The sequence below is a fragment of the Neophocaena asiaeorientalis genome, unplaced genomic scaffold (genome assembly GCF_003031525.2).
Source record: "Neophocaena asiaeorientalis asiaeorientalis breed wild unplaced genomic scaffold, Neophocaena_asiaeorientalis_V1.1 scaffold1090, whole genome shotgun sequence".
Lineage (NCBI taxonomy): Eukaryota > Metazoa > Chordata > Mammalia > Artiodactyla > Phocoenidae > Neophocaena > Neophocaena asiaeorientalis.
In genome coordinates, this window is record NW_020175322.1 from 523,926 (window position 1) to 547,205 (window position 23,280).

The 23,280-nt window shown below is 51.3% G+C and overlaps 4 protein-coding genes across 10 annotated transcripts in view; 2 read left to right on the forward strand and 2 right to left on the reverse strand.

The window, feature by feature from the left end:
- Positions 1 to 3,788, reverse strand: part of RTKN (rhotekin) — a 15,043-nt gene extending 11,255 nt beyond the window's left edge. For 2 of the 6 annotated variants that reach the window (XM_024765663.1, XM_024765662.1), the window contains exon 1: positions 3,161 to 3,446. In XM_024765663.1, the coding sequence (XP_024621431.1) occupies positions 3,161 to 3,271 (111 nt within the window). In that variant the 5' untranslated portion in view covers positions 3,272 to 3,446. Of the gene's footprint in view, positions 1 to 1,047; positions 1,140 to 2,007; positions 2,083 to 3,160; positions 3,447 to 3,752 lie in introns of those variants that run through there. The other 4 variants (XM_024765667.1, XM_024765666.1, XM_024765664.1 and 1 more) reach the window with 4 other exon arrangements.
- A 9,987-nt stretch (positions 3,789 to 13,775) lies between these two features.
- INO80B (INO80 complex subunit B) lies at positions 13,776 to 16,577 on the forward strand. Of its 2 annotated transcripts, XM_024765669.1 has the most exons (5): positions 13,776 to 13,902; positions 14,133 to 14,325; positions 14,543 to 14,661; positions 14,832 to 15,001; positions 15,956 to 16,573. In XM_024765669.1, exons 1-5 carry the CDS (start codon positions 13,794 to 13,796, stop codon positions 16,484 to 16,486), a joined length of 1,122 nt encoding a protein of 373 aa, XP_024621437.1. In that variant the 5' UTR covers positions 13,776 to 13,793; the 3' UTR covers positions 16,487 to 16,573. The 2 variants fall into 2 exon arrangements, with proteins under 2 accessions (XP_024621437.1, XP_024621436.1); XM_024765668.1 differs by lacking the exon at positions 13,776 to 13,902 and having other exon boundaries at positions 14,021 to 14,325; positions 15,956 to 16,577.
- A 357-nt stretch (positions 16,578 to 16,934) lies between these two features.
- On the forward strand, positions 16,935 to 19,508 carry WBP1 (WW domain binding protein 1). The gene is made up of 4 exons (XM_024765672.1): positions 16,935 to 17,287; positions 18,264 to 18,366; positions 18,486 to 18,662; positions 18,836 to 19,508. Exons 1-4 carry the CDS (start codon positions 17,219 to 17,221, stop codon positions 19,234 to 19,236), a joined length of 750 nt encoding a protein of 249 aa, XP_024621440.1. The 5' UTR covers positions 16,935 to 17,218; the 3' UTR covers positions 19,237 to 19,508.
- Positions 19,509 to 19,669: 161 nt separating this feature from the next.
- Positions 19,670 to 23,274, reverse strand: MOGS (mannosyl-oligosaccharide glucosidase). The gene is made up of 4 exons (XM_024765696.1): positions 22,936 to 23,274; positions 22,522 to 22,748; positions 21,834 to 22,030; positions 19,670 to 21,628 (listed from the first exon to the last, which is right to left on the reverse strand). The coding sequence occupies exons 1-4, from the start codon at positions 22,967 to 22,969 to the stop codon at positions 19,885 to 19,887; spliced, it is 2,202 nt and encodes a 733-aa protein (XP_024621464.1). The 5' UTR covers positions 22,970 to 23,274; the 3' UTR covers positions 19,670 to 19,884.
- Positions 23,275 to 23,280: the final 6 nt, after the last annotated feature.

The window sequence follows — 23,280 nt, forward strand, 5'->3', positions numbered from 1 at the left end:
GTTTTCATCATAATTTCACTATGTGACATTATTAGTTTGCATGCTTCTTGTCTGTTCCCCCAGTAGAATGGACCTTTCCTGTTTTGTTCACTGAGGTATCCCAAGATCTAGAAAGAAGCTGACATATAGTAGATGTTCAATAAATGTGATTAAGAATAAATAAATGAGGGACATCCCCAGCAGTCCAGTGTGGGTTCGATCCCTGGTCAGGGAACTAAGATCGCACATGCTGTGGCGTGCGACCAAAAACTAAAAAAAAAAAAAAACAAAAAACAAAAAACAGGGCTTCCCAGTTGGCGCAGTAGTTAAGAATCCGCCTGCCAATGCAGGGGACAGGGGTTCTAACCCCTGGTCTGGGAAGATCCCACATGCCGCAGAGCAACTAAGCCCATGTGCCACAACTACTGAGCCTGTGCTCTGGAGCCTGCGTGCCACAGCTACTGAAGCCTGCGTGCCTAGAGCCCACGCTCCGCAACAAGAGAAGCCACAGCAATGAGAAAAGCCTGTGCACTGCAATGATGAGTAACCCCCCGCTCGCCGCAACTAGAGAAAGCCAGTGAGCAGCAACAAAGACCCAATGCAGCCAAAAATTAATTAATTAGCTAACTAATTTAAAAAAAATAAAATAAATCTATTTAAAAATAAGAATAAACAGCTCCCTGCCATCTTCAGGGCCACAGAATCCTGTCCTAGAGTCCTCTTCCCCTTCTCTGGTAAGACCATCTCCTTCCTGCAAACCTCTCACATTGAACTCCCCTCTTCTTCCCATACCTGAAAGGAGCCCTCAGCCCCAGAACACACATCCACACCAAACCACAGAGCTTCCAGAAATAGGTGTGAAGACCCTGTTGCCAACACAGTACTCTAATTGGCAGAACTGAACCTGGGTCCACACGGAGCACCCAACGAAGGGCTTACAGAACCACCTATCCCTCTCCCCACTTGGAGCAGACTCTGCTCTCCCTGCTCAGCCCCAGCAGGAAAGGGCAGAGCAGAGATGGGCTGGGATGCTGTGGAGGAGGTGCACTCCAGGGGTGGGGGCGTTACCTCCAGGCTGAGCGCCATCTGCCGGATGTAGAGCATATTCAGGTCCTCCAGGATGTGCAATCTGTCCTGCATCTCTGTGCCCCCCAGGTGCCCCTTCCCTTGTTGACCCCTCAGAAGGGTGGGGCGAGCAAGCACCACGCTGCCCCACAATTCCTCCCGCTGCTCCCCTGGTCTTGAAAGAGGTGGGCAGTTCTTGGACAGAGGGCAGAGGCAGCCCCTGTCCCTCTTGCACTCCCGTTAGACCCCTCTGGCTGCTGTGACAAACTTTCCTTGCCTACCGCTGTTCCAGGGCCCTGATGGGAGCCAGGCATGGAGGGAAAGGAAAGCGAGGTGAGGATGAGCAGGGTCCCCGGAGAGGAGGCCAGCTGCAGAGGGGACTCTGGGCACAGAGTGTCCAGTCTTGCTTTGGTGGCAGCTGTTCTCCCAGCTGTGGAAGAAAAAGGCTCTTTCATTCCGACTCTGGCCCCTCCCCAGCCCCCGCCCACATCCCTGGCCTGGTGGACAGAGAATCTGTGTGCGGTAGGGTGTGAGGGGCAGGCACAACTGGAAGGGGGCAGGGAGGGGACACTTCATGCAGGTTCTACAGAGTCGTGGGGTTTGTCAGGAGGTTGCTTTCTGAAAGGGGTTCTGGCTTAGTTTGAGGAAGAAGAAGGATAACGGTGAGGACCTTATTGAGTGAGCCCAGGGAGTGGGACAGAGGGGTAAATGCGGCTCAACCCCCAGGGCCACCTCTTCCAACTTGGGGCCCCCATCCAGCCCGCCCCACCCTGGGTTCACAATTACCTCGCTTTTCCAGCAGAAGGGAGGAGACGGAGGGAGAAAGGCAGGGGTGTGCCTAGCTGCTGCTGCCCCCGCTCCCCTCTGCGGGCCCCTTCCCTTCCAGACAGGAAACCAGCCCCGATTCCCAGCCAGCTGCAGCTTTGCCACCCCCCTCCACCCCAGGCCCACGGAGTCACATACCGCTCCGCCGGGTCCCAGCGGCTCCGCCCCGGCTCCTCCGCTACGGCCCCCAAAAGGCCGGGCTTATCCCCGGCTCCTCCGCTACGGCCCCCAAAAGGCTGGGCTTATCCCGGGGGCGGCCCCAGCTCACAGGCCCCTCCTCCGGGTCCCTGGGCTTGCCCCTCACTCCCCCACACTGGCCCCACGCGGCGTTGCTTATGCTGGACCCGACAGAGGTCCTCTCCCCGAGGCCCACTAGCTTCAAAGTCAGCGAAGGCCCGGGACACTGGGACACCGGTGTGAAAGAGCCTTTGTTCTGGGCAGGGTGTAGGGTAAAGTGCAGAAGCCAGGCCTGGAATCCCGGCAGGGAGGGGTGAGGAAGGCCCTCTCACTTAACCCTTTCCAGGCCAAGCAGGAAAGGAGAGCTGACCTTGGGGATAGCCTCTGCTGTAGCTACTCTCAGTCCTAGCTCAGCCCCACATCTTTCAGACCCACCTGAGCCTCTTTAGGGAGTTACAGGTAAGGCTCAGACCCGAGCAACGTGTAGAGTGGTGGGCCGAGGAGGCAATTGTAGAGGCTGGACTCCTCTTAGGCCCCAGGAAAGGAGGCTGAAAGTTTGAGTGCGGGAAGTAATCCCAAATCTTTAATAAGGAACCCCCTCACTCCCGATTCTCCCAGCCACAGAGGAGCAGCTGCGGAGGGTTTCAGCGAAGGGGGCAGACCTGGCGGAGAAGTCAGGAATGATGATGGAGGCTGTCCCAGACGGTTGAGACAGGTTGTGGGTTGCGGCTGGAGCCCAGGGAAGGAGCGGGCGCCCAGGCCAGGAATCTGTTAGAGCCCGCCTGGTTGCACACCGCCCTTTGCTCCGGGATGCCGGGAAGGACCGGGGTAAGGCACATTTTGGGAATCGAGCCGAGGGCCCCTTAAATTGAAGCCAACCCGAGGTTTTTCCAGGCGGAGGCAAATCATCCCAACTGGGCCAGGTAATGTCTGGGGTGGCACGGTCCCATTAACGTGCAGACGGTCCGCGCCTGACTTTTTAAGTCAACAACTACTAGTTTGTACCAGACCCGCGGCGTCTCCGCCCCTCGGCGCGCGCGGGCGGGGCAGGAGGCCCAGGCGGCCCGGGCTGCGGGAGCCCGGGGAGGGGAAGGCAGGGACGCGGGTCTCTCACCTCCGGTGGGTCGCAGAAGAGGCTGAGTCGGAAGCGGCCGCGTTTGAACTCCATCTCCAGGGCAGAGCCCCTGGCCACGGTGACCCGGCTCCGGTGGTTTCGGGAGAACATGCTGGCGGTCCCACGCCTTTGCCTGCCCTCTGCACTCCCCGCGCCGCCCGGCCCTGCCTTGTCTCGTAGGCTTCTGTCCCTCGACTACCGCCAGCTAGTCCGGCCGGGAATCTCCCACGGCCCGGTTCCCAAACTCCGCCCCCGGAGACGACACCTGGGCCGGGCAGGGCGCGGCACGCTCTCCCTCCACTCCCAACCCCCCGCCCCCGCCAAAGGCCCTGCCCGCCGGGCCAGTCCCGGGCCCCAAGCAGGCCTGACCCGACAGCCGGGGCACCCTACACCTCGCGAGCACTGAGGCGGCGCGTCGTCCCTTCCTGCCCGGGTAGCCAGCGCCTCACCTGGGCAAGGGGCGGGCCCAGAGAAGCCCCGCCCCCCTGCCGCCCCCACTCGGCTAGCCAGACTCCCTGCGCGCGGAAAGTCCCGGGGCCCAGGGATCGCCGAGAGGCACACGGCCCGGCCTTGGGATGGCGCCCAATCTCACCTCTAAGCAGCTTCCGAGGCGACTGTTTCAACTTCCTACAGTCCCAAATGTCCTTTCTTCGTCCCCCTACCCACTAAAGCTCCCCTCCGTCCCTAGTGGCCGCAGTTCACGTGTCTGGTAACCCTGTTCTGTTACTTACTAACCGTGGATCCTTGGCTCTGTCACTGAACTTTCTGAGCTTCAGTTTTCTTACTTGTGCAATGGGGATACACTAATTACCTCCACTCCTCAGGTCGCTATGAGGATTACATATGAGAATGAGTGTAAAATGCCCAGCATAGTTCCTGGCACAAGACAAGCACCCCGTAAGTGCAGCTATGAAGGAAAACGACCAGGTAAAGCACCTTTGTGCCCTTGGATGGGGCACCAGCGACCTCAGCTCCCTGGACCCAGACTTTAAGTGCCTTAAGAGGGTGAGGATATCTGTGACCTCACATGGGCTCTCAGCTGTTTTGCTGGGTGGCTGAGACAGGGTTAGGATTCACAGCTTCTGCAGAAAAAGGGGCCACCCCCAGCCTCCTGGGACAGAAGGAAATGGCAGAGGATTAGCTTGCTGACCACACGTGAGGAGTTTTCTGGGGACTTATGAACTTACTGGGGAGAACTCGAGAGAGAGTGGGGGTCCTTCACAGCGAGAGCCGGAGAAATACCAGCTTATAGCTTTAGAGAGCCCAGGTTGGAACTGCTCTGCTATGACAAATTACTCAACATTCTTTTAGAAAACCTGACTTAAAATTACTTTGGCAAAAGGGGAAATACATGGCTTAAGGAACAATAATATCCAGGGGTCAGGCTTTAGTTGTGGCTTGACCCAGGCATTCAGCATCACAAGGATTCCATCCCTCTCCTTCATCTGGCTCTACTTTCCTCCATGTTAGCTTCACTCTCCACAGCATAGCAAGATTGTTGCCAAAAATTCTGGGTCTATAATATCTTCAGACTTAAATTCAGCAGAAAAGGGAACATCTGTTTCCTGAAGCTCCTACACATGTCTGGGATTCACTATGGGCCATTTGGGATGATTTATCCGTCTCAAACCAATCACTGTAGGCAGAGGGGTGGCCAGACCTGAACCAATCACTGTGGCTGAGGAGGATTCTATTTGCCAGTTGGCCAGGCCTAGGTCACTTCCCACTCCTGGAAACCAAATGGAACCCAGTGAGCTGGGAGAGAGATGGGGGAGGGAGATATGGTTTCTGAAAGACTGTTCCAGATACTACTACCAGAAGGTGAGGGAATGGATGCTGGACAGGAAAAACAACAAACATCCTTGACATACAAAAGTGTACATGGAGAAGGGAGTTCTTCTGTCATAGGAAAGGAAGATCAAAAGATTTTATAAATCTGTGGCCTCTGAGATAAACCTCAAAGAGGAGTGAGGGGAAAGGAAAGGCATTGTTTCTGAGTTTCTTCAAATATCTATTGTCACTCCTCTAAACTGTAAGCTCCCCCAGGGAGGGAGAGTCTGTCTTGTCCACTGCTTTATGCTCAGTGCCTGGCACATAGGAAGTACTCAATAAACCATCACTTGAAGTAAGTGAACAAATGAGATGCCTAAAGAAAGCATACAGATTTGAGAGTGCTTAACTGGGATGAGCCATGCTGTTGGACTAAAATTGTTCATTTCAAATGTTTGGCTTTTAGCAGCAGAATGCTTTTTTCTCCAAATGAAATCTCACCTGGAACATGTGAAATATAATCAGAGCTGCTGTGATAGAAGCAGGGGCTGGAGCCGCACATCTTGTCCTCTCCAGAGGCCCTCAGCTGCATGTGGGCACACACACACACACACACACACACACACACACACACACACACACACACACACACACACACACACCCACACACACACACACCTGTGGGACATGGGACCTAAGGAAGGGTTTAAAAATTCCTGACAAGAGCTGGAGGAATGGAAGGCATTTGGAAAGGAAGTAGAGCTCAAATCTTGCCAGAGAATTTGCACTCGATGTGACTGAAGATTTTGGGAAAGGAGTGACGCAACCAAAGTTATATTTTAGAGAGCATAGTCTAGCATCCATTTGTGTGAATCATTTGGAGGAGGCTGTGACTGGAGTTTGGGAAGCCAGCTTACACTGTTCTCAACCAATGGTAGAGAAACAAGGGCCAAAGTTTCTGTGGAGTTATTATTTTTTAATTAAATTCTTATTTGAAAATACACACACAGTTTTTTTTAAAACAATCCTTATTCTGCCACTTAAAAAATAATACAAAGTAAAGAATAAATGAACAAAAGCACACTTTCCCCACCATCAGAGAAAAACACTGAAACAAAGCCTGGTGCCATGGCATGCTGATGCCTTATACTGGCTCGTGAGAGACAATTGCTGAATTTTCTGGAATTGTGCATTCCAGCTGTTAAACACAGCTTTAATTAATAATTGAATCATAAAAACTCACAACTAAATAAATTATATTAAAGCAAAGGTGATAAAACTCAAAATTCATCACTTCCTAATTATTTTACTGCATTTTCCCATTATCCCTTGAGGTTGTTTACATCTATAGTGTCCGTATGGTTGAAATGCTATGTCACGGTGTGCTACTACATGTCTTGCCAACTCTGTGCTCAGTAATGAAATTGGCCATGGTGGGAGTTTTACACAACAGAAGTAGGTGAACACTGTAAACCAGGGCTATTTTTTTTCCCCTGGGGAGATTTCGTTAAATATTTAGCCACATACCACTTGTTCACTGCATAATATTTCCCAATTTTTCCTTTTCTTACATCTGTATCTCCGTCTCCCCAACTGTGAAGCAGATATTTGGGAAGGGCTTATTAGCCACCCACTATTCAAATTATCTTTCTATTTCTACACAGACCCCTACTGTGGACAACTCTGGTGGGCTGAGGCTCTACCCTCTTTCTGGCAGCTGGAGAAGGACATTCATCCTCCCTCCCACTTCTTCACAGCCCAGGGGTAGGCAGTTGGCCTAAGCCAACCAACTGGAATGCTACCAACTGGACTTTGAATCTTGAAAGAGTGAAAACAAGACCCAGGGAGAATTCATGAGGAGTGGATGGCTCTGCTAGCAGGGAAATCCTCATCAGCAAGTTCCTGTGGTGAGACTTTGGTGTGGCCTCAGCGTAACCTCAGCCATATGCCCCTAATGCTTGGCCTCCCAAGGGTTCCCACCCCTTATCCAGGGAGAATACAAGATGAACCCGAAACATTTTGTAGTGCTGGGAAATAAAAAAGTGCTAAAGGAATGACGGAGATGTGTCAGAAGGACACAGACGTCATCTTAAAGAAATGCCCACTGACCAAATCTGGGACAAATTTAAGCATCAAAATAAATAATAGATTACAACTCATTGAATGAAACAGGAATCTATACCGACACAAATAAATACATATGAAACTGAATGTAAGGAGAAAAGAAAGCTCCACTTCACCATAGAATGCCAACTAACACATGTAGATGGAATAACGGGAGTAGAATACCACTTGGCAATTATTATTTTACTTTTTTTGCAGTACGCGGGCCTCTCACTGTTGTGGCCTCTCCCGTTGCGGAGCACAGGCTCCAGACACGCAGGCTCAGCGGCCATGGCTCACGGGCCCAGCCGCTCCGCGGCATGTGGGATCTTCCCGGAGCGGGGCACGAACCCACGTCCCCTGCATCGGCAGGCGGACCCTCAACCACTGCGCCACCAGGGAAGCCCCCACTTGGCAATTATTACGGTAGAACTGATTCATACAATATTCATCAATGGTTACTATGCCTGGTGGGTGGAAGTTTGATATAGGGGACAGGATATCAGAGTAGTTTCAGAGTATTTCTCCAGAAAATACTCATTAACTACAAAGTTGAAAATGGTGACTTTGTCTAGTGGTTAGGATTTGGCGCTTTCTTTGCTGGGGCCTGAGTTTGATCCCTGGTTGGGGAACTAAGATCCTGAAAGCCACGCAACATGGCCAAATTAAAAAATTAAAAAACAAATTAGAAAAAAAGAAATGGTGACTTTACACTGGAGAAAACTGGCAGACACCACCTTGAGCAGGTGATCAAGGTTAGCATCATCAGTGGTGGGATAAGCTGACGTCATGTGCCCCGATGTGATACACTGAGAAGAACACAGCATAATATTTTTTGAGTAGTACTCCTGCCAAGAATTTAAGAGTCTTGACTTGAAGAAAAACCAGATGGATCCAGGTTGACGGACATACTACAGAATCAAAGGCCTATACTTTTTAAAACTGTAAAGGTCACAAAGGATAGGGAAAGAGTGAGGAAATGTTCTAGCAGATTAAAGCAGATCAAAGAGATATGATGAGGAAATGTAATACATGATCCTGGATTTGAATCCTGGCCTAGAAAGGAAAGGGAGACATTGGGAAGTGAGTGAAATTTGAATGGGATCTGTGGATCGGATGGTAGTATTGTATCAGTGTTAACTTCCTGATTGGGAGGGTTGCACAAAGGTTATAGAATTGTGTACTTGTTTTTTTGTTTTTTTTGTTTTTGTTTTTTTTTTTTTTGCGGTACGCGCGGGCCTCTCACTGTTGTGGCTTCTCCCGTTGCGGAGCACAGGCTCCGGACGCGCACGCTCAGCGGCCATGGCTCACGGGCCCAGCTGCTCCGCGGCATGTGGGATCCTCCCGGACCGGGGCACGAACCCGTGTCCCCTGCATCGGCAGGTGGACTCCCAACCACTGCGCCACCACCGAAGCCCATGTACTTGTTTTTGAGGAAATACACAGTGAACTATTTAGGGGTGAAGTGGCATCATGTCTGCAACTTGCTCTCAGAATGATCAGAATAGGAATAATGATAATGGAGAGGAAGGGGAGGAAATAGTAATTGTTAATAATTGTAGAATCTAATTTAAGGAGCTAAGAGAGTTCTATGTACTCTTCTTGCAACTTTTCTGTAAGTTTGAAATTATTTCCTCAAAAATTATATTTAAAAAATAAGCTAAGGGCTTCCCTTTGGAAGTGGCGCAGTGGTTGAGAGTCCGCCTGCCGATGCAGGGGACACGGGTTCGTGCCCCGGTCCGGGAAGATCCCACATGCCGCGGAGCGGCTGGGCCCGTGAGCCATGGCCGCTGAGCCTGCGCGTCTGGAGCCTGTGCTCCGCAACGGGAGAGGCCATAACAGTGAGAGGCCCGCGTACCACAAAAAAAAAAAAAAAAAAGCTAAGAACTTTTTCAGAAGGACAAAATTCTTCCTTTCAGCCTACAAACCTGCTCAAACCTCTCTGACACTAAACAAAGCAAAACTAAAAACAAAACAACATAATGAAGCCCACGGCTACTTACTTACTGTCACCGCTTCCTCCCTGCTGGGCATCAGGATGGTGAGGAAACACCACTGGGTCTAGTGTCAGGAAGTCTCTGTTTGATGCTGGCTCTGCCACTCCCTAACTGTGTGGCTCTGGCCAAATCATTTAACCTCTCTAAGCCTCAGTTTCCTCATGAGGGAACAATAGTATCTCCCACATGGAGCTGCCATGGGGATCAAGGGAGGGAAGGGATATGAAAGCAGGTTACAAACTCTAATATGCTTGACAAATACTAACTGCAGGTGATCCCTCACTTCAACTCCTAGTGATACGGAACTATTGCCTTCACTCCCTGCTAGAATGCATACTCTGCTTGGAGCTCAACCCAGCCTTCGAACTGTACACAGTTCATCATAGCCTTCGTCTGCTGATAATCTCTGCCCTTGGGTAACTTTATTGCCTCTTTTGATCTCTTCACAACCCTGCCTGCCCCTCTGCCTGCCTGTTCAGGACTGGTGTCCACTTGGGTTTGTTCCTGGTCCTTTCCTCTTCATCTGCTTGATCATTCTGGAATGTCTCATCTATTCCCATCCCTTGAAGGGGACCTCCACTTTTATGCTGATGACGATGCCCCAAATCACACCTTCTGCATTGGCTTCTCCTTCAGTATTCCATCTCCATCTGGGCATTCCCACATGCACTTTATTTTATTTTATTTTTATTAACTTTTATTACAGTATAGTTGCTTTACAGTGTTAGGTTAGTTGCTGCTGTACAGCAAAGTGAATCGGTTATACGTATATATATATATCCACTCTTTTTTAGATTTTCTTCCCATTCAGGTCACCACAGAGCACTGAATAGAGTTCCCTGTGCTATACAGTAGGTTCTCATTATTCATCTATTTTACACATAGTAGTGTATACATGTCAATCCCAATCTCCCAATTTATCCCACCCCTCCTTTCCCCCTTGGTAACCATAAGTTTATTCTCTATATCTGTGACTCTATTTCTGCTTTGCAAAAAAGTTCATCTGTATTATTTTTTTCTAGATTCCACATATAAGCAATGTTATACGATATTTGTTTTTCTCTTTCTGACTTACTTCACTCTGTGTGATAATCTCTAGGTCCATCCACGTCTCTGCAAATGGCATTGTTTCGTTCCTTTTTATGGCTGAGTAATATTCCATTGTATATATGTACCACATCTTCTTTATCCATTCCTCTGTCGATGGACATTTAGGTTGCTCTCATATCCTGGCTATTGTAAATAGTGCTGCAATGAGTATCAGGGTGCATGCATGCTTTCAAATTCTGCTTTTCTCCAGATATATGCCCAGGAGTAGGATTATTGGATCATATCGTAGCTCTATTTTTAGTTTTTTAAGGAACCTTCATATTGTTCTCCATAGTGGCTGTACCAATTTACATTGCCACCAATTGTGAAAGAGGGTTCCCTTTTCTCCACACCCCTTCCAGCATTTACTGTTTGTAGATTTTTTGATGATGGCCTTTCTGACAGGTGTGAGGTGATACCTCATTGTAGTTTTGATTTCCCACATGCACTTTATTTATTTATTTATTTTGACATTTTTTTTTTAAAACATCTTTATTGGGGTATAATTGCTTTACAATGGTGTGTTAGTTTCTGCTTTATAACAAAGTGAATCAGCTATACATATACATATGTTCCCATATGTCTTCCCTCTTGCGTCTCCCTCCCTCCCACTCTCCCCATCCCACCCCTCCAGGCTGTCACAAAGCACCGAGCTAATATCCCTGTGCCTTGCGGCTGCTTCCCCCTAGCTATCTACCTTACTACGTTTGTTAGTGTGTATATGTCCATGACTCTCTCTTGCCCTGTCAAAACTCACCCTTCCCCCTCCCCATGTCCTCAAGTCCGTTCTCCAGTAGGTCTGCGTCTTTATTCCTGTCTTACCCCTAGGTTCTTCATGACATTTTTTTTTCCCTTAAATTCCATATATATCCCACATGCACTTTAAATTCACCTTGGGTAACACTAAATGATTTTCTTCTTATTTGCTTCTCTTCCTATGTTCTAATCTTTATTTAAAACACTATGGGGACTTCCCTGGTGGCGCAGTGGTTAAGAACCCACCTGCCAATGCAGGGGACACGGGTTTGAGCCCTGGTCCGGGAAGATCCTCCATGCCATTGGTGCACGAGCCACAACTACTGAGCCTGTGTGCCACAACTACTGAAGCCCGCGTACCTAGAGCCCATGCTCCACAACAAGAGAAGCCACCACAATGAGAAGCCCACGCACCACAACAAAGAGTAACCCCCACTCGCCGCAACTAGAGAAAGCCTGTGAGCAGCAACGAAGAACCAACGCAGCCAAAATAAATAAATAAATTTATTTTTAAAAAACAAAAAACAAAACATTATGTTCTCTCTAATACTTGGGCTAGAAATATAGAAGTCATTTAAAATTTTTTATTTATTTATTTTAGCTGAGCTGGGTCTTAGTTGTGGCATGTGGACTTCTTAGTTGAGCCATGCGGACTCTTCTTCTTTTTTTTTTTTTTTTTAATATTTACTTATTTATTTGGCTGCGCTGGGCCTTAGTTGCGGCATGTGAACTCCTAGTTGCTGCATGTGGGATCTGGTTCCCTGACCAGGGGTCGAACCCGGGCCCCTTGCATTGGGAGGGCAGAGTCTTACCTGCTGGACTACCAAAGAAGTCCCTAGAAGTCATTTATTATTGTTGCTGTTTGCTTTTTGAACACCTACTATGTGCCAGATACTACCCTAGGTACTTTGCATTCTTGATTTGCTTTATTCCTTGAAAGAATCCTATGCAGGAGACACTACTTCATTCTATTTTGCAGAGCTGGAATATGAGGTTCAGAGAGCTTAAATAACTGTGAACCCAAGGTTACATAGCCAGTAAACTGTAATTTGATAACAGGCTTCTCCGACTCCAAAGTTCATTCTCTTAATCTTAATCACTATACTACATTGACTTCTTCCTGAATTCTCATATATAATTGTTCATCAGTTCCTTTAAATTTCATCAATGAAATGTCTCTTGAATCAGTGCTTCCCTTACTATGTTCACTATTGCTACCTTGTTCAGACATGTATCCCACATATATTATATACAGTGCTTTTTTCTAATTATAAATGTGATATATAGGCTGTAAGAAAGTTCATTACAAAAAATACTAAGCAACATTTTTTTTTTTTTTTTTGAGGTACGCTGGCCTCTCACTGCTGTGGCCTCTCCTGCTGCAGAGCACAGGCTCCGGACGCGCAGGCTCAGCGGCCATGGCTCACGGGCCCAGCCGCTCCGCAGCATGTGGGATCTTCCCAGACCGGGGCACGAACCCATGTCCCCTGCATCGGCAGGCGGATTCTCAACCACTGCACCACCAGGGAAGCCCTAAGCAATATTTTTAAATGAAAAAAGAGAGAGAGAGAGAGAGAAAAGGAAAGGAAAGGAAAGGAAAGGAAAGGAAATTCACTACAGATCTAGATAGTGAAGTTTCCCCAACCCCAGCTTCCAAAGATAATCATCGTTAATGGTATAGTATACATTCCTTAATGTTTTCTCTGTGAATGTAGTAGCATATTATGCCTTTTTAAATGGGATCACCGCAGGACTTCCTTGGTGGCGCAGTGGTTAAGAATCCGCCTGCCAATGCAGGGGTCACAAATCTGACTCCTGATCCCAGAAGATCCCACATGCTGCAGAGCAACTAAGCCGGGGCGCCACAATTACTGAGCCTGCATGCCACAACTACTGAAGCCCGCGTGCCTAGAGTCCATGCTCCGCAACTAGGGAAAGCCCTTGGGCAGCGACAAAGACCCAGTGTAGCCAAAAATAAACCATTAATTAATTTAAAACAATTTAAAAATAAATGGGATCGCCTCATCTTGAAACTTGCCTTTCTTATTTCATATGTCAGCACATACAGATCTACCTTGTTCCTTTTTTTTTAATTAGGCAAAACATACATGTTTTAGACAAAGTACAATAGGCACAAAAGGGTATATTATGAAGAATAAGTCTCCCTTCACCCTCGTTCTCCCAACTATCCATTGGAATTGCTGTCACCAGTTTCTTGAGTAGCCTTCTGGGGCCTCATTTCTTTTAATGGCAGCATAGCTTCCCACTGTATGGATGTATCAAATCCCTGTACCAAATTATTTTGGTTTTTCTTTAGAGGCACACTTAGATTGTTTCCAGTGCTATTACCAACTTGGATATAAATTCCATGTCAATCTTATCAATTACTTATCAGCTCTTAGCTTTTGTGTTCCAAATTGGATAGATGCACCATAATTCATTTATCCATTTCTCTACTGATATAGAATTTAGGCTTAAATATCATTTGCCCTGCTGGTAGGGCACTTGTGCTGTTAAGTAAGCCCTTCTGCCATTTTGCCGGCAATACAGTTTCTTACGTACTCCACCAAATTGTAAGCTCCTCAAAGACAGAGAGAAGTGTTCATATTCATCTTTGTATCCTCATAGCCTAGCCCCGAATTTGGTCTGCAATATACGTTCATCACGCTTGAGTGTAATAATAATTGAATTGCCCGCGCTGAGTTCTGATCTCGATTGTGTGGATGCGGAGCCAGCAGAAAGCCGTGGCCCTCTGACCGCTCCCGGTCTCAAAGAGCCCGGAACCCTTATTGGAAGGGGCGTTGTTTCTCCCGGAGGATTTTTAAACCGCAAAGCTTGCCCCGCACAAGCATGGTTGCTACGCACCGGAAGTGCCCGGTTATTTGATGGGATAAGTTGTTCCGTGGGGCGGAAAAGGTATGTCTGCTTGTGTTCCGACTATTTTCAGCCCCTTTTCCTTGCAGGACCCCATGAGTAAGCTGTGGCGGCGCGGGAGCACCTCTGGGGCTATGGAGGCCCCTGAGCCGGGTAAGCGCGGATCGATAAAGCAACTTAAGCCTTCGCAGAAAAGGAGTCCCTTTCTTGCTCCTCCGAGCTTCCTGGGTACTTCGCCACAGGTGGGAAGGAGAAAGGCGGGGCTGTTGTTATGGTAACAGCGAATACCGCGGGAAGAGTAGGACCCCTCGGGGTATTGGGTTCTTCTGGGATTTCCCTGACCTGCTCCTGTTGTACACCGTTGACAGACTCTCCTTCTGCAGGGGAAGCCCTGGAGTTGAGTTTGGCGGGTGCCCACGGCCACGGAGTGCACAAGAAAAAGCACAAGAAGCACAAGAAGAAACACAAGAAGAAACACTACCAGGAAGAGGAGGCTGGGCCCACGCAGCCGTCTCCTGCCAAGCCCCAGCTCAAACTCAAAATCAAGTTGGGCGGGCAGGTCCTGGGCACCAAAAGGTGAGGCCAAGAGAGCCGAGGTTTTACTTGGGGGACTTCAGGAACAGGTAGAGATAGAAGCAGAAGCTGGCTGCGCTTTTCAGAAGACAGAGAATGGACGCTGTGATTTCAGGGCCCAGGTTAATGCAGCAAGAACCCAAGAGGGTGTAGGGAAGGCTGGATGTACTGAGCAGGAGGAGACAATTGCTTAGCTTACAGAGTGGTTGCTTCTCCGCAGTGTTCCTACCTTCACTGTGATCCCTGAGGGTCCTCGCTCACCCTCTCCCCTTATGGTTGTGGACAATGAAGAGGAACCTGTGGAAGGAGTCCCCCTTGAGCAGTACCGTGCCTGGCTGGGTGAGAAGGGTCTGGAGGTGGGGAAACTGGGTTTCTCATTATACCTGGTTAAGGGAAGAGGGTTCGTTCTGAGGAAGGTGAGAATTTTGCGTGTCCCAGTATTAACTTGGCCAAATTAGGGTTCCCCATCTGAACAACTCCACTTTTAGCTCTCCAACTTTCCTTTCCAGATGAAGACAGTAATCTGTCCCCCTCCCCACTGCGGGACTTGTCCGGGGCCTTAGGCGGTCAGGAGGAAGAGGAAGAACAAAGGTGGCTGGATGCTTTGGAGAAGGGGGAGCTGGATGACAATGGAGATCTCAAGAAGGAGATCAATGAACGGCTGCTCACTGCTCGACAGGTAAGTTAGTTCATTCTTTATTTGCTTGCCAAATTTATATTGAGAACTTTCCATGTCCCAAGAACTTTGCTAGGCAGCAGGGATATCAGCAGTGGAGAAAAGACAGACAAGTTTTCCGTTCTTATGGAGCTGGTATTCTTGTGCAGTAAATAAATAATTTCGAAAAACTGTAAGGTTTATAACAAAAATAGGGTGATGAAATAGAAAGAAGTAGAAAAGAAACAACATTAGATAGGGTAGTCTGGAAAGACCTCTCTAAAGAGATAACATTTACAATACTAGAGGAGCTTACCCGGCAGAGAGACCAGCAGGAGCAAAGACCCTGAGAGTGGAACATGCCTAATCATGGTCAAGGAGAAGAATAAGTGTGACTACCACAAAAGGGTTGTTTACAGAGAAGTGATGTATTTGATTTATATTTCAGTAAATTTCTTTGGTTTCTTAGTGGTGGTAAGGGATAGAAGCAAGACCAAGTAGGAAGCTGTTGAAGTAGGTAAGAGATGGTGGTGGCTTGAACCAAGGTGAAATGGTAGAGATGGAGAAAATCAGATGGATTCTGGATATATTTAGGAAACAGACACTTGGGGGAAGGAGAGGAATCAAGGATAACTGTTAGTTTTTGGCTTGAGCAGTTATCCAATTGATGCTATCCATTGATATTAAAAGATTTAAAACAACAAAAAAGCCTCCAGAGAGCTGGTACACAGTTTTGGTACACAAGGCAGGAAGGTAACATTACTAATACTTTTCCCCTTGAGAGTCAAGGATCTAAAGCTGGAAGTCTGGAGACCTGAGAGGAGGCAGTATTAAGGGCTCCTGGAAAGGGTGCTCATTTCACCCCTTCTCTCAAGGCCTGTTCTCCTCAAGACCCTGCTTTCCATGTCCCATCTTCCCCTTCCCCCGTTCAGGCAGACCTCACTTCTCCGTTTTGACATCTCTTCCGTCTCTCCCTAGCGAGCTCTGCTGCAGAAGGCTCGAAGTCAGCCTTCCCCGATTCTGTCACTACCTGTGGCCGGGGGGTGCCCAGCCCCCGCTCTCACCGAGGAGATGCTGTTGAAGCGTGAGGAGCGGGCACGGAAGAGGCGGCTGCAGGCGGCTCGGCGGGCGGAGGAGCACAAGAACCAGACTATTGAGCGCCTCACCAAGACTGTGGCGCCCAGCGGGCGGGGAGGCCGAGGGGCTGCGCGGGGCGAGAGGCGTGGAGGGCGGGCCGCGGCCCCGGCCCCCATGGTGCGCTACAGCAGCGGGGCACAAGGTTCCACCCTTTCCTTCCCACCTGGCGTCCCCGCCCCCGCGCCGGTGTCTCAGCGGCCGTCCCCATCTGCCCCTGCGCCTCGGTGCTCTGTCCCCGGCTGTCCACATCCGCGCCGCTATGCCTGCTCCCGCACAGGCCAGGCACTCTGCAGCCTTCAGTGCTACCGCATCAACCTGCAGATGCGGCTGGGTGGGCCTGAGGGCCCCGGATCCCCACTTCTGGCTTCTTAAGGCCTTCACCCAATCTGGACTCTGTGCCTTCTCCTCTGTCCCCGGTTTTCAGTGTCTTCCCCACCCTATTAAATTTCATCCAGTGCCTTGACTTGTACAGAACTGGGGTAGTGGGGTATGGGTAGGCCAATTCCGCGTACGCACATCTTGCCCCCACCGGAGCTTGCGTCGAGGCCTGGGAAACGTCCACCAGGCCCAAGAACAGTAGCCAGCCCCCGCCCAGACTCCAGCCGACATTTGCGACCCTGCCTCTTCCTGGCGTGGTTAAGCGTTTGGCGTCATCTGGAAAATAGGGCTCAAGCCAATCAGCGGGAACTTTGCTGTTCTGGACGGCCGTTCATTGGTTGATAACGCAAACCCGTTTTGTTGTCCATATTGGCTGTTGTCGCTGTCAGTCAGGGCCATGGGTCGAACCTTACCCCACTCTTTGTCTGTGCAAGCTCTTGCTGTCTGGGAGAGTGGCGGAGGCGCTGCTGTAGATTGGTCACAGGGAGAAGCCTGTGATCTTTCCTATTGGCCCATCTGTCGGAGGGTGATGTGGATTGGTAGGACGGAACAACCTGGGTGCTAGTTGGCAGAGCTCTGGCTGGATGGAAGGTCCGGTTGCGAAGTGATGGTGGAGGCAGCGAAGATGGGCCGGGCAGGGACCATGGCGGTGGCGGCAGAAGTGGCAGGGGCGGGGTGGCTGGCGGTAGAGGAGACTGTGGTCTTCAGGGGACTGTAGGCAGAGGCATGGCTCGGGCCAGCGGCGGGAACGGCAGCGAGGAGGACTGGGGGGCACTTCGGGTGCCGCAACAGCAGGTATCCCAACAGCTCCAAAAGCCTATCACGACAGCCATTTATTTCTCGTTCCCCTTTCCTTGTCCCTGCCTTTTGGGGGGTGGGGGAGGAACTCACGGAGACAAAGGTATTGCGAAGTTCCTAGATATGTTCCTTGCACCCTTTGTCTAAACTTTGTAATGTACTGTAGATGCAGTTGACTTGTGCCTGCAGCTTCATAGACCCCCATCCCGTGGCTGCAGTGGAAGCTTGCAGTGGCTCTCCAGTGACCAGAGGCATAGCGAGACCCCAGGGAGGCTCCCTCTGTTTTGCAACTGTTATTTGTGATGTTTTTCTATGTGCCTATTGTCACAACCGAGTCTGGCAGCGTCTTCTCTTGAGGGAGCAATTTGGAGAAGAGCTGGAACCCAGACTCGCGCCTTGGATGCCATCCGTTAGCATCCGCAGCAATCCCATCTGGTTGGGAGCCCTGCTCTGGGTCTCACACTGACCCTCCTCTACCCTAGGAAGCCTGAGACCCAGGGGTGGAAAGATCCAGCTTGGGAGTGGGGATTGGCAGACCATGGGGAATGATGATGAAAACAGCTTTAGAAATTACCTCAAACTCCTTACCCATTGTCTGAGACTTTGAGATAGCTCAGACTGTCTTCTGGCTTCTGCCAAAATACTCCCTTAACAGAAAACACCCTGGGGAGCCAGACCTGAGTATGAGAGAAGTCTTATATGCAGAGCTGAAATCTGCCTCTTTGTATGTCCACACCTTGCATCTTAATCTTGATCTCTAGACTGATTCTTGCTATTCCAAATCCTCTTCCATGCTGGCAGCCCTTCAGATATTTGAACACTCCTCTCAGCATCACTCTTCCCTCTCCCCATAGATTTCTATGAACTAAACTTGGTTCACAGGGTGGGATTGTGTATGTGTATGCAGGGGTTGGGGATGGACGGTGCCTTGGGCTGGAACCTCCCTTGGTTCTAAGTGCCTCCTTGCTCCCAGCTTCGAGAGCTGTGCCCAGGAGTGAACAACCAGCCTTACCTCTGTGAGAGTGGTCACTGCTGCGGGGAGACTGGCTGCTGCACCTACTACTATGAGCTCTGGTGTGAGTCTTCAAGAGGGCTCTTCTTGGGTCCTTCTGCCCACCCGCCTTTGGACCTCAGCCTTCAAGGACCCTTCTCTGCCTGGGAGGTATCTAAGACTCTCCCTCCTCACTTCCTGCAGGGTTCTGGCTGCTCTGGACTGTCCTCATTCTCTTTAGCTGCTGTTGTGCCTTCCGCCATCGACGAGCTAAACTCCGGCTGCAGCAACAGCAGCGGCAGCGTGAGATCAACTTGTTGGCCTACCACGGGGCATGCCATGGGGCTGGCCCTGTCCCTCCCGGTTCACTGCTTGATCTTCGTGAGTGACTTGAGGCTCTGGGCTCACTACCAGTGGTCCCTCCCAAAACAGGACCCTGATTCATCCCACACTCCCTTTTCAAACATTTCAAAGCACACTTTTTGCTAACAGGAAAGAGACCACCACCACCCCCCCTTGTTGCCTTCCACCAACCATGCCATTCTCTCCTGCAGGCCTCCTCAGCACCTTCAAACCCCCAGCCTACGAGGATGTGGTTCACCGCCCAGGCACACCGCCGCCTCCTTACTCTGCAGCCTCAGGCTGCCCCTCGACTGCTTCCAGCGAATGCACCTGCTGCTCCTCTGCTTCTAGCTGCCCTGCCCACCAAGAGGGGACAAATGTGCAAGATGTTTCCTCCCACCAGAGTGACCCTCCTCATCAGGAGGGTGAGCCTGGGGCCGGGGTGAGCCCTGCCCCCACACCACCCTTCTGCCGCTATCGCCGCTTGACTGGGGACTCAGGTATTGAGCTCTGCCCTTGTCCTGACTCCAGTGAGGGGGAGCCAGTCAAGGAGGCTAGGGCTAGTGCCACCCCACCAGATGTGGAGGACCAGTCCCCTGTGCACGGCCCCTAAATCCTGTACCCCAGGTCTCTCCTGTGGGGCTGGCTTCCAATGAAGGGGACATCCCATAAGCAATTTGGGGAGGGTGGGTGGTTTACTTGCCCACCAGAAACAGCCCTGCTCCCAACTCCCTGAGTTCTCCTCGGCCTCTCCCTGCCCTCCTAGAATCGGTCTGAAAGGGCTGGAGTCCTGAGGAGAAGGGCAGTGTTTGGAGGACTGTGCTAGCTCAAGCTCCTAAGACATACACAGGAGGCTTTGATCTCATTAAAGAGATGTGAACCAGCTGCTTGTGGATTTGGGTGGACTAGTGCTCAACTTACTGCATTGCACTTGATTGGAGGGGACAGTCAATGGCCACTTTTCCACCTACTCTGAAGGACAGCAGGCAGCCCTAAGGCCTGGACTGAGCTAAGACCTCTTGGTGAGGCAAAGTTGGCAAAAGCAATAGAGTTTGACATGGCTTTCCCATTTATTTATAAAAATAGACTCTGAATTCACATTCACTCCAGGGCTATGTGGGATGTCAGTAAGGAGACACCTGAGATGAGCTGAGGAGGGTTTGAAGCACTGGTACTTGAGGGCTAGGGGCAGAAGTGAGAGACCTTGTCCCTCAACTCCAGAGTGGCATAAGGGGCCTGGCTCCCCTCCCGTGTTCCCCCTTCAGTAGTCTTCAGCCATGGCCAGTAGGACGAGGCTGGTCCAGCCCTGGAAAGGGCGGCAGCCCATGCCTCGCCCATCCTGGTCACTGTATTGCTCCCACAGGAAGCCCGTGGCCTGGTACTGCCGCCTCACGTTGCTCACCAGATTGGTACGGAGCTCTCTGTGGAGCTTGGCAGCACGGGCCTGGTAGGGACCCTTCAGATGCCCATAGTAGTGAAGAGCCCCCAATGCCAGGTAGTTGACATTGAGCCACACAGCACCTCGCCAGTAGGGAGGGTCGTGCTCTGAATTGCGCTGGCTGTAAAAGGGGCTGGTTGCTGCAAGGGAGCGCAAACCAAAGGGGCTCCAGAGCTGGCGGCTATCGGCTAGAACATCCAGCAGGGGTCCAAGGCGGGATGAGTTGGGGTCCAGTAGCCTCAGCAGGAAGGGGAAAAGACTGACATAGCCCAAGGCATCCACATATTGTAGGCGAGGGTTGGGCCGGCCCACCACTCGCACCAGGCCCTGAGGGGGTCTAGGCTTCAGCTGCACTGCTTTTGTGTGATTCCCAAAGTCTGCAAAAACTCCTAGCTCTGGGGCCCAATGCAGCTCATCCAGGCTCTCCTCTGCTTCCAGGGAGGCAGCCAGTGGGCCCAGCTCTGCAGCTGCCTCAGCCTCTCCCAGCTGCTCCGCTAGCCGCATCAGCACACGGGCACCCAGTGCCACCCAGCACCGCAGGTCCAGGTGCCGCTCAGTGGATGAAGGGTGTGAAGCCCGGGGATAGTCATCCAACCCTGAAGGCAGCGTCTTGGGGTTCAGTAGGGTTGGCAAGGCTGGGTCCCGGCCCCGCCAGCGGTAAGATAGTGGCACTGGCCCTGCCTGGCTCTGATGAAGCCAGGAGAACCAGGCACGCAGGCGGGGGAAGGCCCTGCGGAGGAAGGCGTAGTCGGCAGGGTCACCACCCTCTAGCATGTGGGCTATAGGCAAAAGCAGAGTTGGGGGGTTGGCGTGGGCTGTCCGTTGCACCAGGAACTCTGAGGGCACCCGGGCTCTGGCCTCATCCCCCAGCACCTGCTCCCGCCCAATCCAGCCGTCGGCATTTAGTAGCCCCAGCCAGTGGCCTATGGCCTCCCGGGTGAGCCGGGGATCCCACCGTTGGATCACCAGCTGGTGAAAGCCCTCGTCCCACAGGAAACCTCGCGGGAAGAATGACCGGGAGGGCACTGCTGTGAAAAGAGGGACAGGTGGAAAGAGGACTGGGTCCACCTTCTGCTTAGACCCCTCAACCTCCATGTCTGGCAACACCAGACCCTGTCCATAGAAGTAGCCAATACCACCAAGAAGACCACTGAGGGCAACCTGACCCAAAGCCTGCTCCTCAGGGCTCAGGCCCTTCTCCTTCAGCCGAAAGGTCTTCTCAAAGCGCTCTCTAAAGGCTTCAGCATGGCTTTCCAGGGCCTGGGTCAGCAGGCTGCCTGCCAGCTGCTCTAGGGCTTGGCTTCCTCCTGCCTGGGCACTGCCTGATTCAAACACCAACTCCACAGAAAAGGGGACTTTCAGTGTCACCTGTTGTATCAAAAATTGCCCTTGTCCCTGTCCTTGCCCACTTGGGCCTCTGTCCTCCCACTTCAGAGATCCTGGCAAGCCGAGGTAGCGTTCAGGGGAAGCCTCTGGGGGCCGATGCTGAAACCAGTTATTTAGGCGGCTCTTCACCATCTCTGTCAGCAAGGGAAGTCCTGGGTTGGAGGACCAGAAGACATTGTAGCTTGAAAGGAAAAAGATAAACAGGAAATGTTACTCAGGAGGAAGTGGTGGGAATTATAAAGCGAAAACATGAGGTGATCAGGAGTCAGGATGGGAGAGTCTTGGCAATGCAGGGAACATGGTGAAAATAGGGTAGAATGGGGGAGATGGAAATCAGGCTAAGTCAGCATCCATACCACTACCCCACACTCTCTTCCCCCAGTTACCTGCCATACTTGGGGGCTGTATCTCCTGGACTGGTTGGTGGCATAAGTGTAAAGCGGAAGTCACCAAGTTCACTAGTGTGTCCACTGATGAACTTCAACTGCCCCTTAGCCCCAACCTCTGGCACTAGGACTTCTTTGCCATCTGTTACCACATAGAAGAACAAGGACACCAAAGGGAGAGCAGAGGTACCTGAGGCCTGGGAGACCAATGAGGACATAAAAACACAGCATTAGGTTAGCAGTCTCTCCCCTGAGAATCAGCCTTAGGGAAAGGGACACCAGGTGAGAGCAACACAGTAAACAACATACATCTAGCAGTGTTGAGGGTCACTGAAAGTAAGCACCAGTGGGATGAGATAAAGAGCTCTGCACAGGGTTCTCTGGGAAATTATAGTACTTTTGTCCCATGTACTATGCTAAGAACTCTACATATTATTTCCTTTAATTCTTACAATTCTGTGAGTTAGGTACTTTTTAATTTCCATTTTACAGACAAGAAAACCAAGGCTCAGAGATAGTAAAAAGAGATGGTCATACAGGCAAGTGTTTAAGGCAGGCAGCAGATTCAAACCAGGCAGCCAGTCTCAGAGCCCCTGCTATTAACCCCCACTTTATCCTGCATTTGCACGCAGCAAAGGAAGGGTGGAGGAAGTCTGGGCCAGGGGAAGGGTGTCCTGAGGGCCCTGACCTGAGGCTCTACAGTCACTCTCCAGCTCCAGTTCCCTCCGTGTTGACCCCCAGGCCTCTTGACGAACTCAGTGGTGAGCCTTAAGGCCCCATCCTGGATGTGTTGCCGCCCGAAGGAGAGACCGTCGTGGAACTCCCAGCCATAGGGACCCACGCCGTCCCCCTGCTCACACGTGTGCCTGAGCTTAGGGGTCCCCGGGGTGGTGCCTTGCTGCGCCCACATCAGTCCTGGGGGTAGAATGGCCAGGTAAGTCAAAGAGAGAGCAGGGGACCTGTCCCTCTGTGTCGCCGAGAACTTCAGGGTCATCCCTCTTAATAACTCTCCTGATCCACTCCTCACCACCCTTGATCTGGCGCGAAGCTGGGGCGCCCAGATTAAGTGCCCGCCTGCCTGCCCGCCCCGCGTCCAGGTTACCGGTGAGGAGGGGCTGCGGACTGCGGGTCTTCATGCCGAAGTAAACGTGAGGACGGTAGGTGCCCCAGAAGAGGTCCGGGGCCACGGCGGGGCTGGAAGAGTCGGGAGGCAACGCCGGGGGCGCGGAGTGCAGCGTGACAGCCCGCCGCGCACGGTGCCATGCCAGCAGCCAGCATCCCGACAGGCCCAGGGCCAGAGACAGGACCACGACGGCCAGAGCGGCTCCCGCAGCCGCGCCCCGGGGCCTGCCGCCCCGGCCTTCCCGTCGCGCGGGGCCGCCCCGAGCCGCCCTCTCAACGGTCCGCGCTCCGTCTGCCGGCGCTCCGCGGCGCCGCCGCTCGCCCC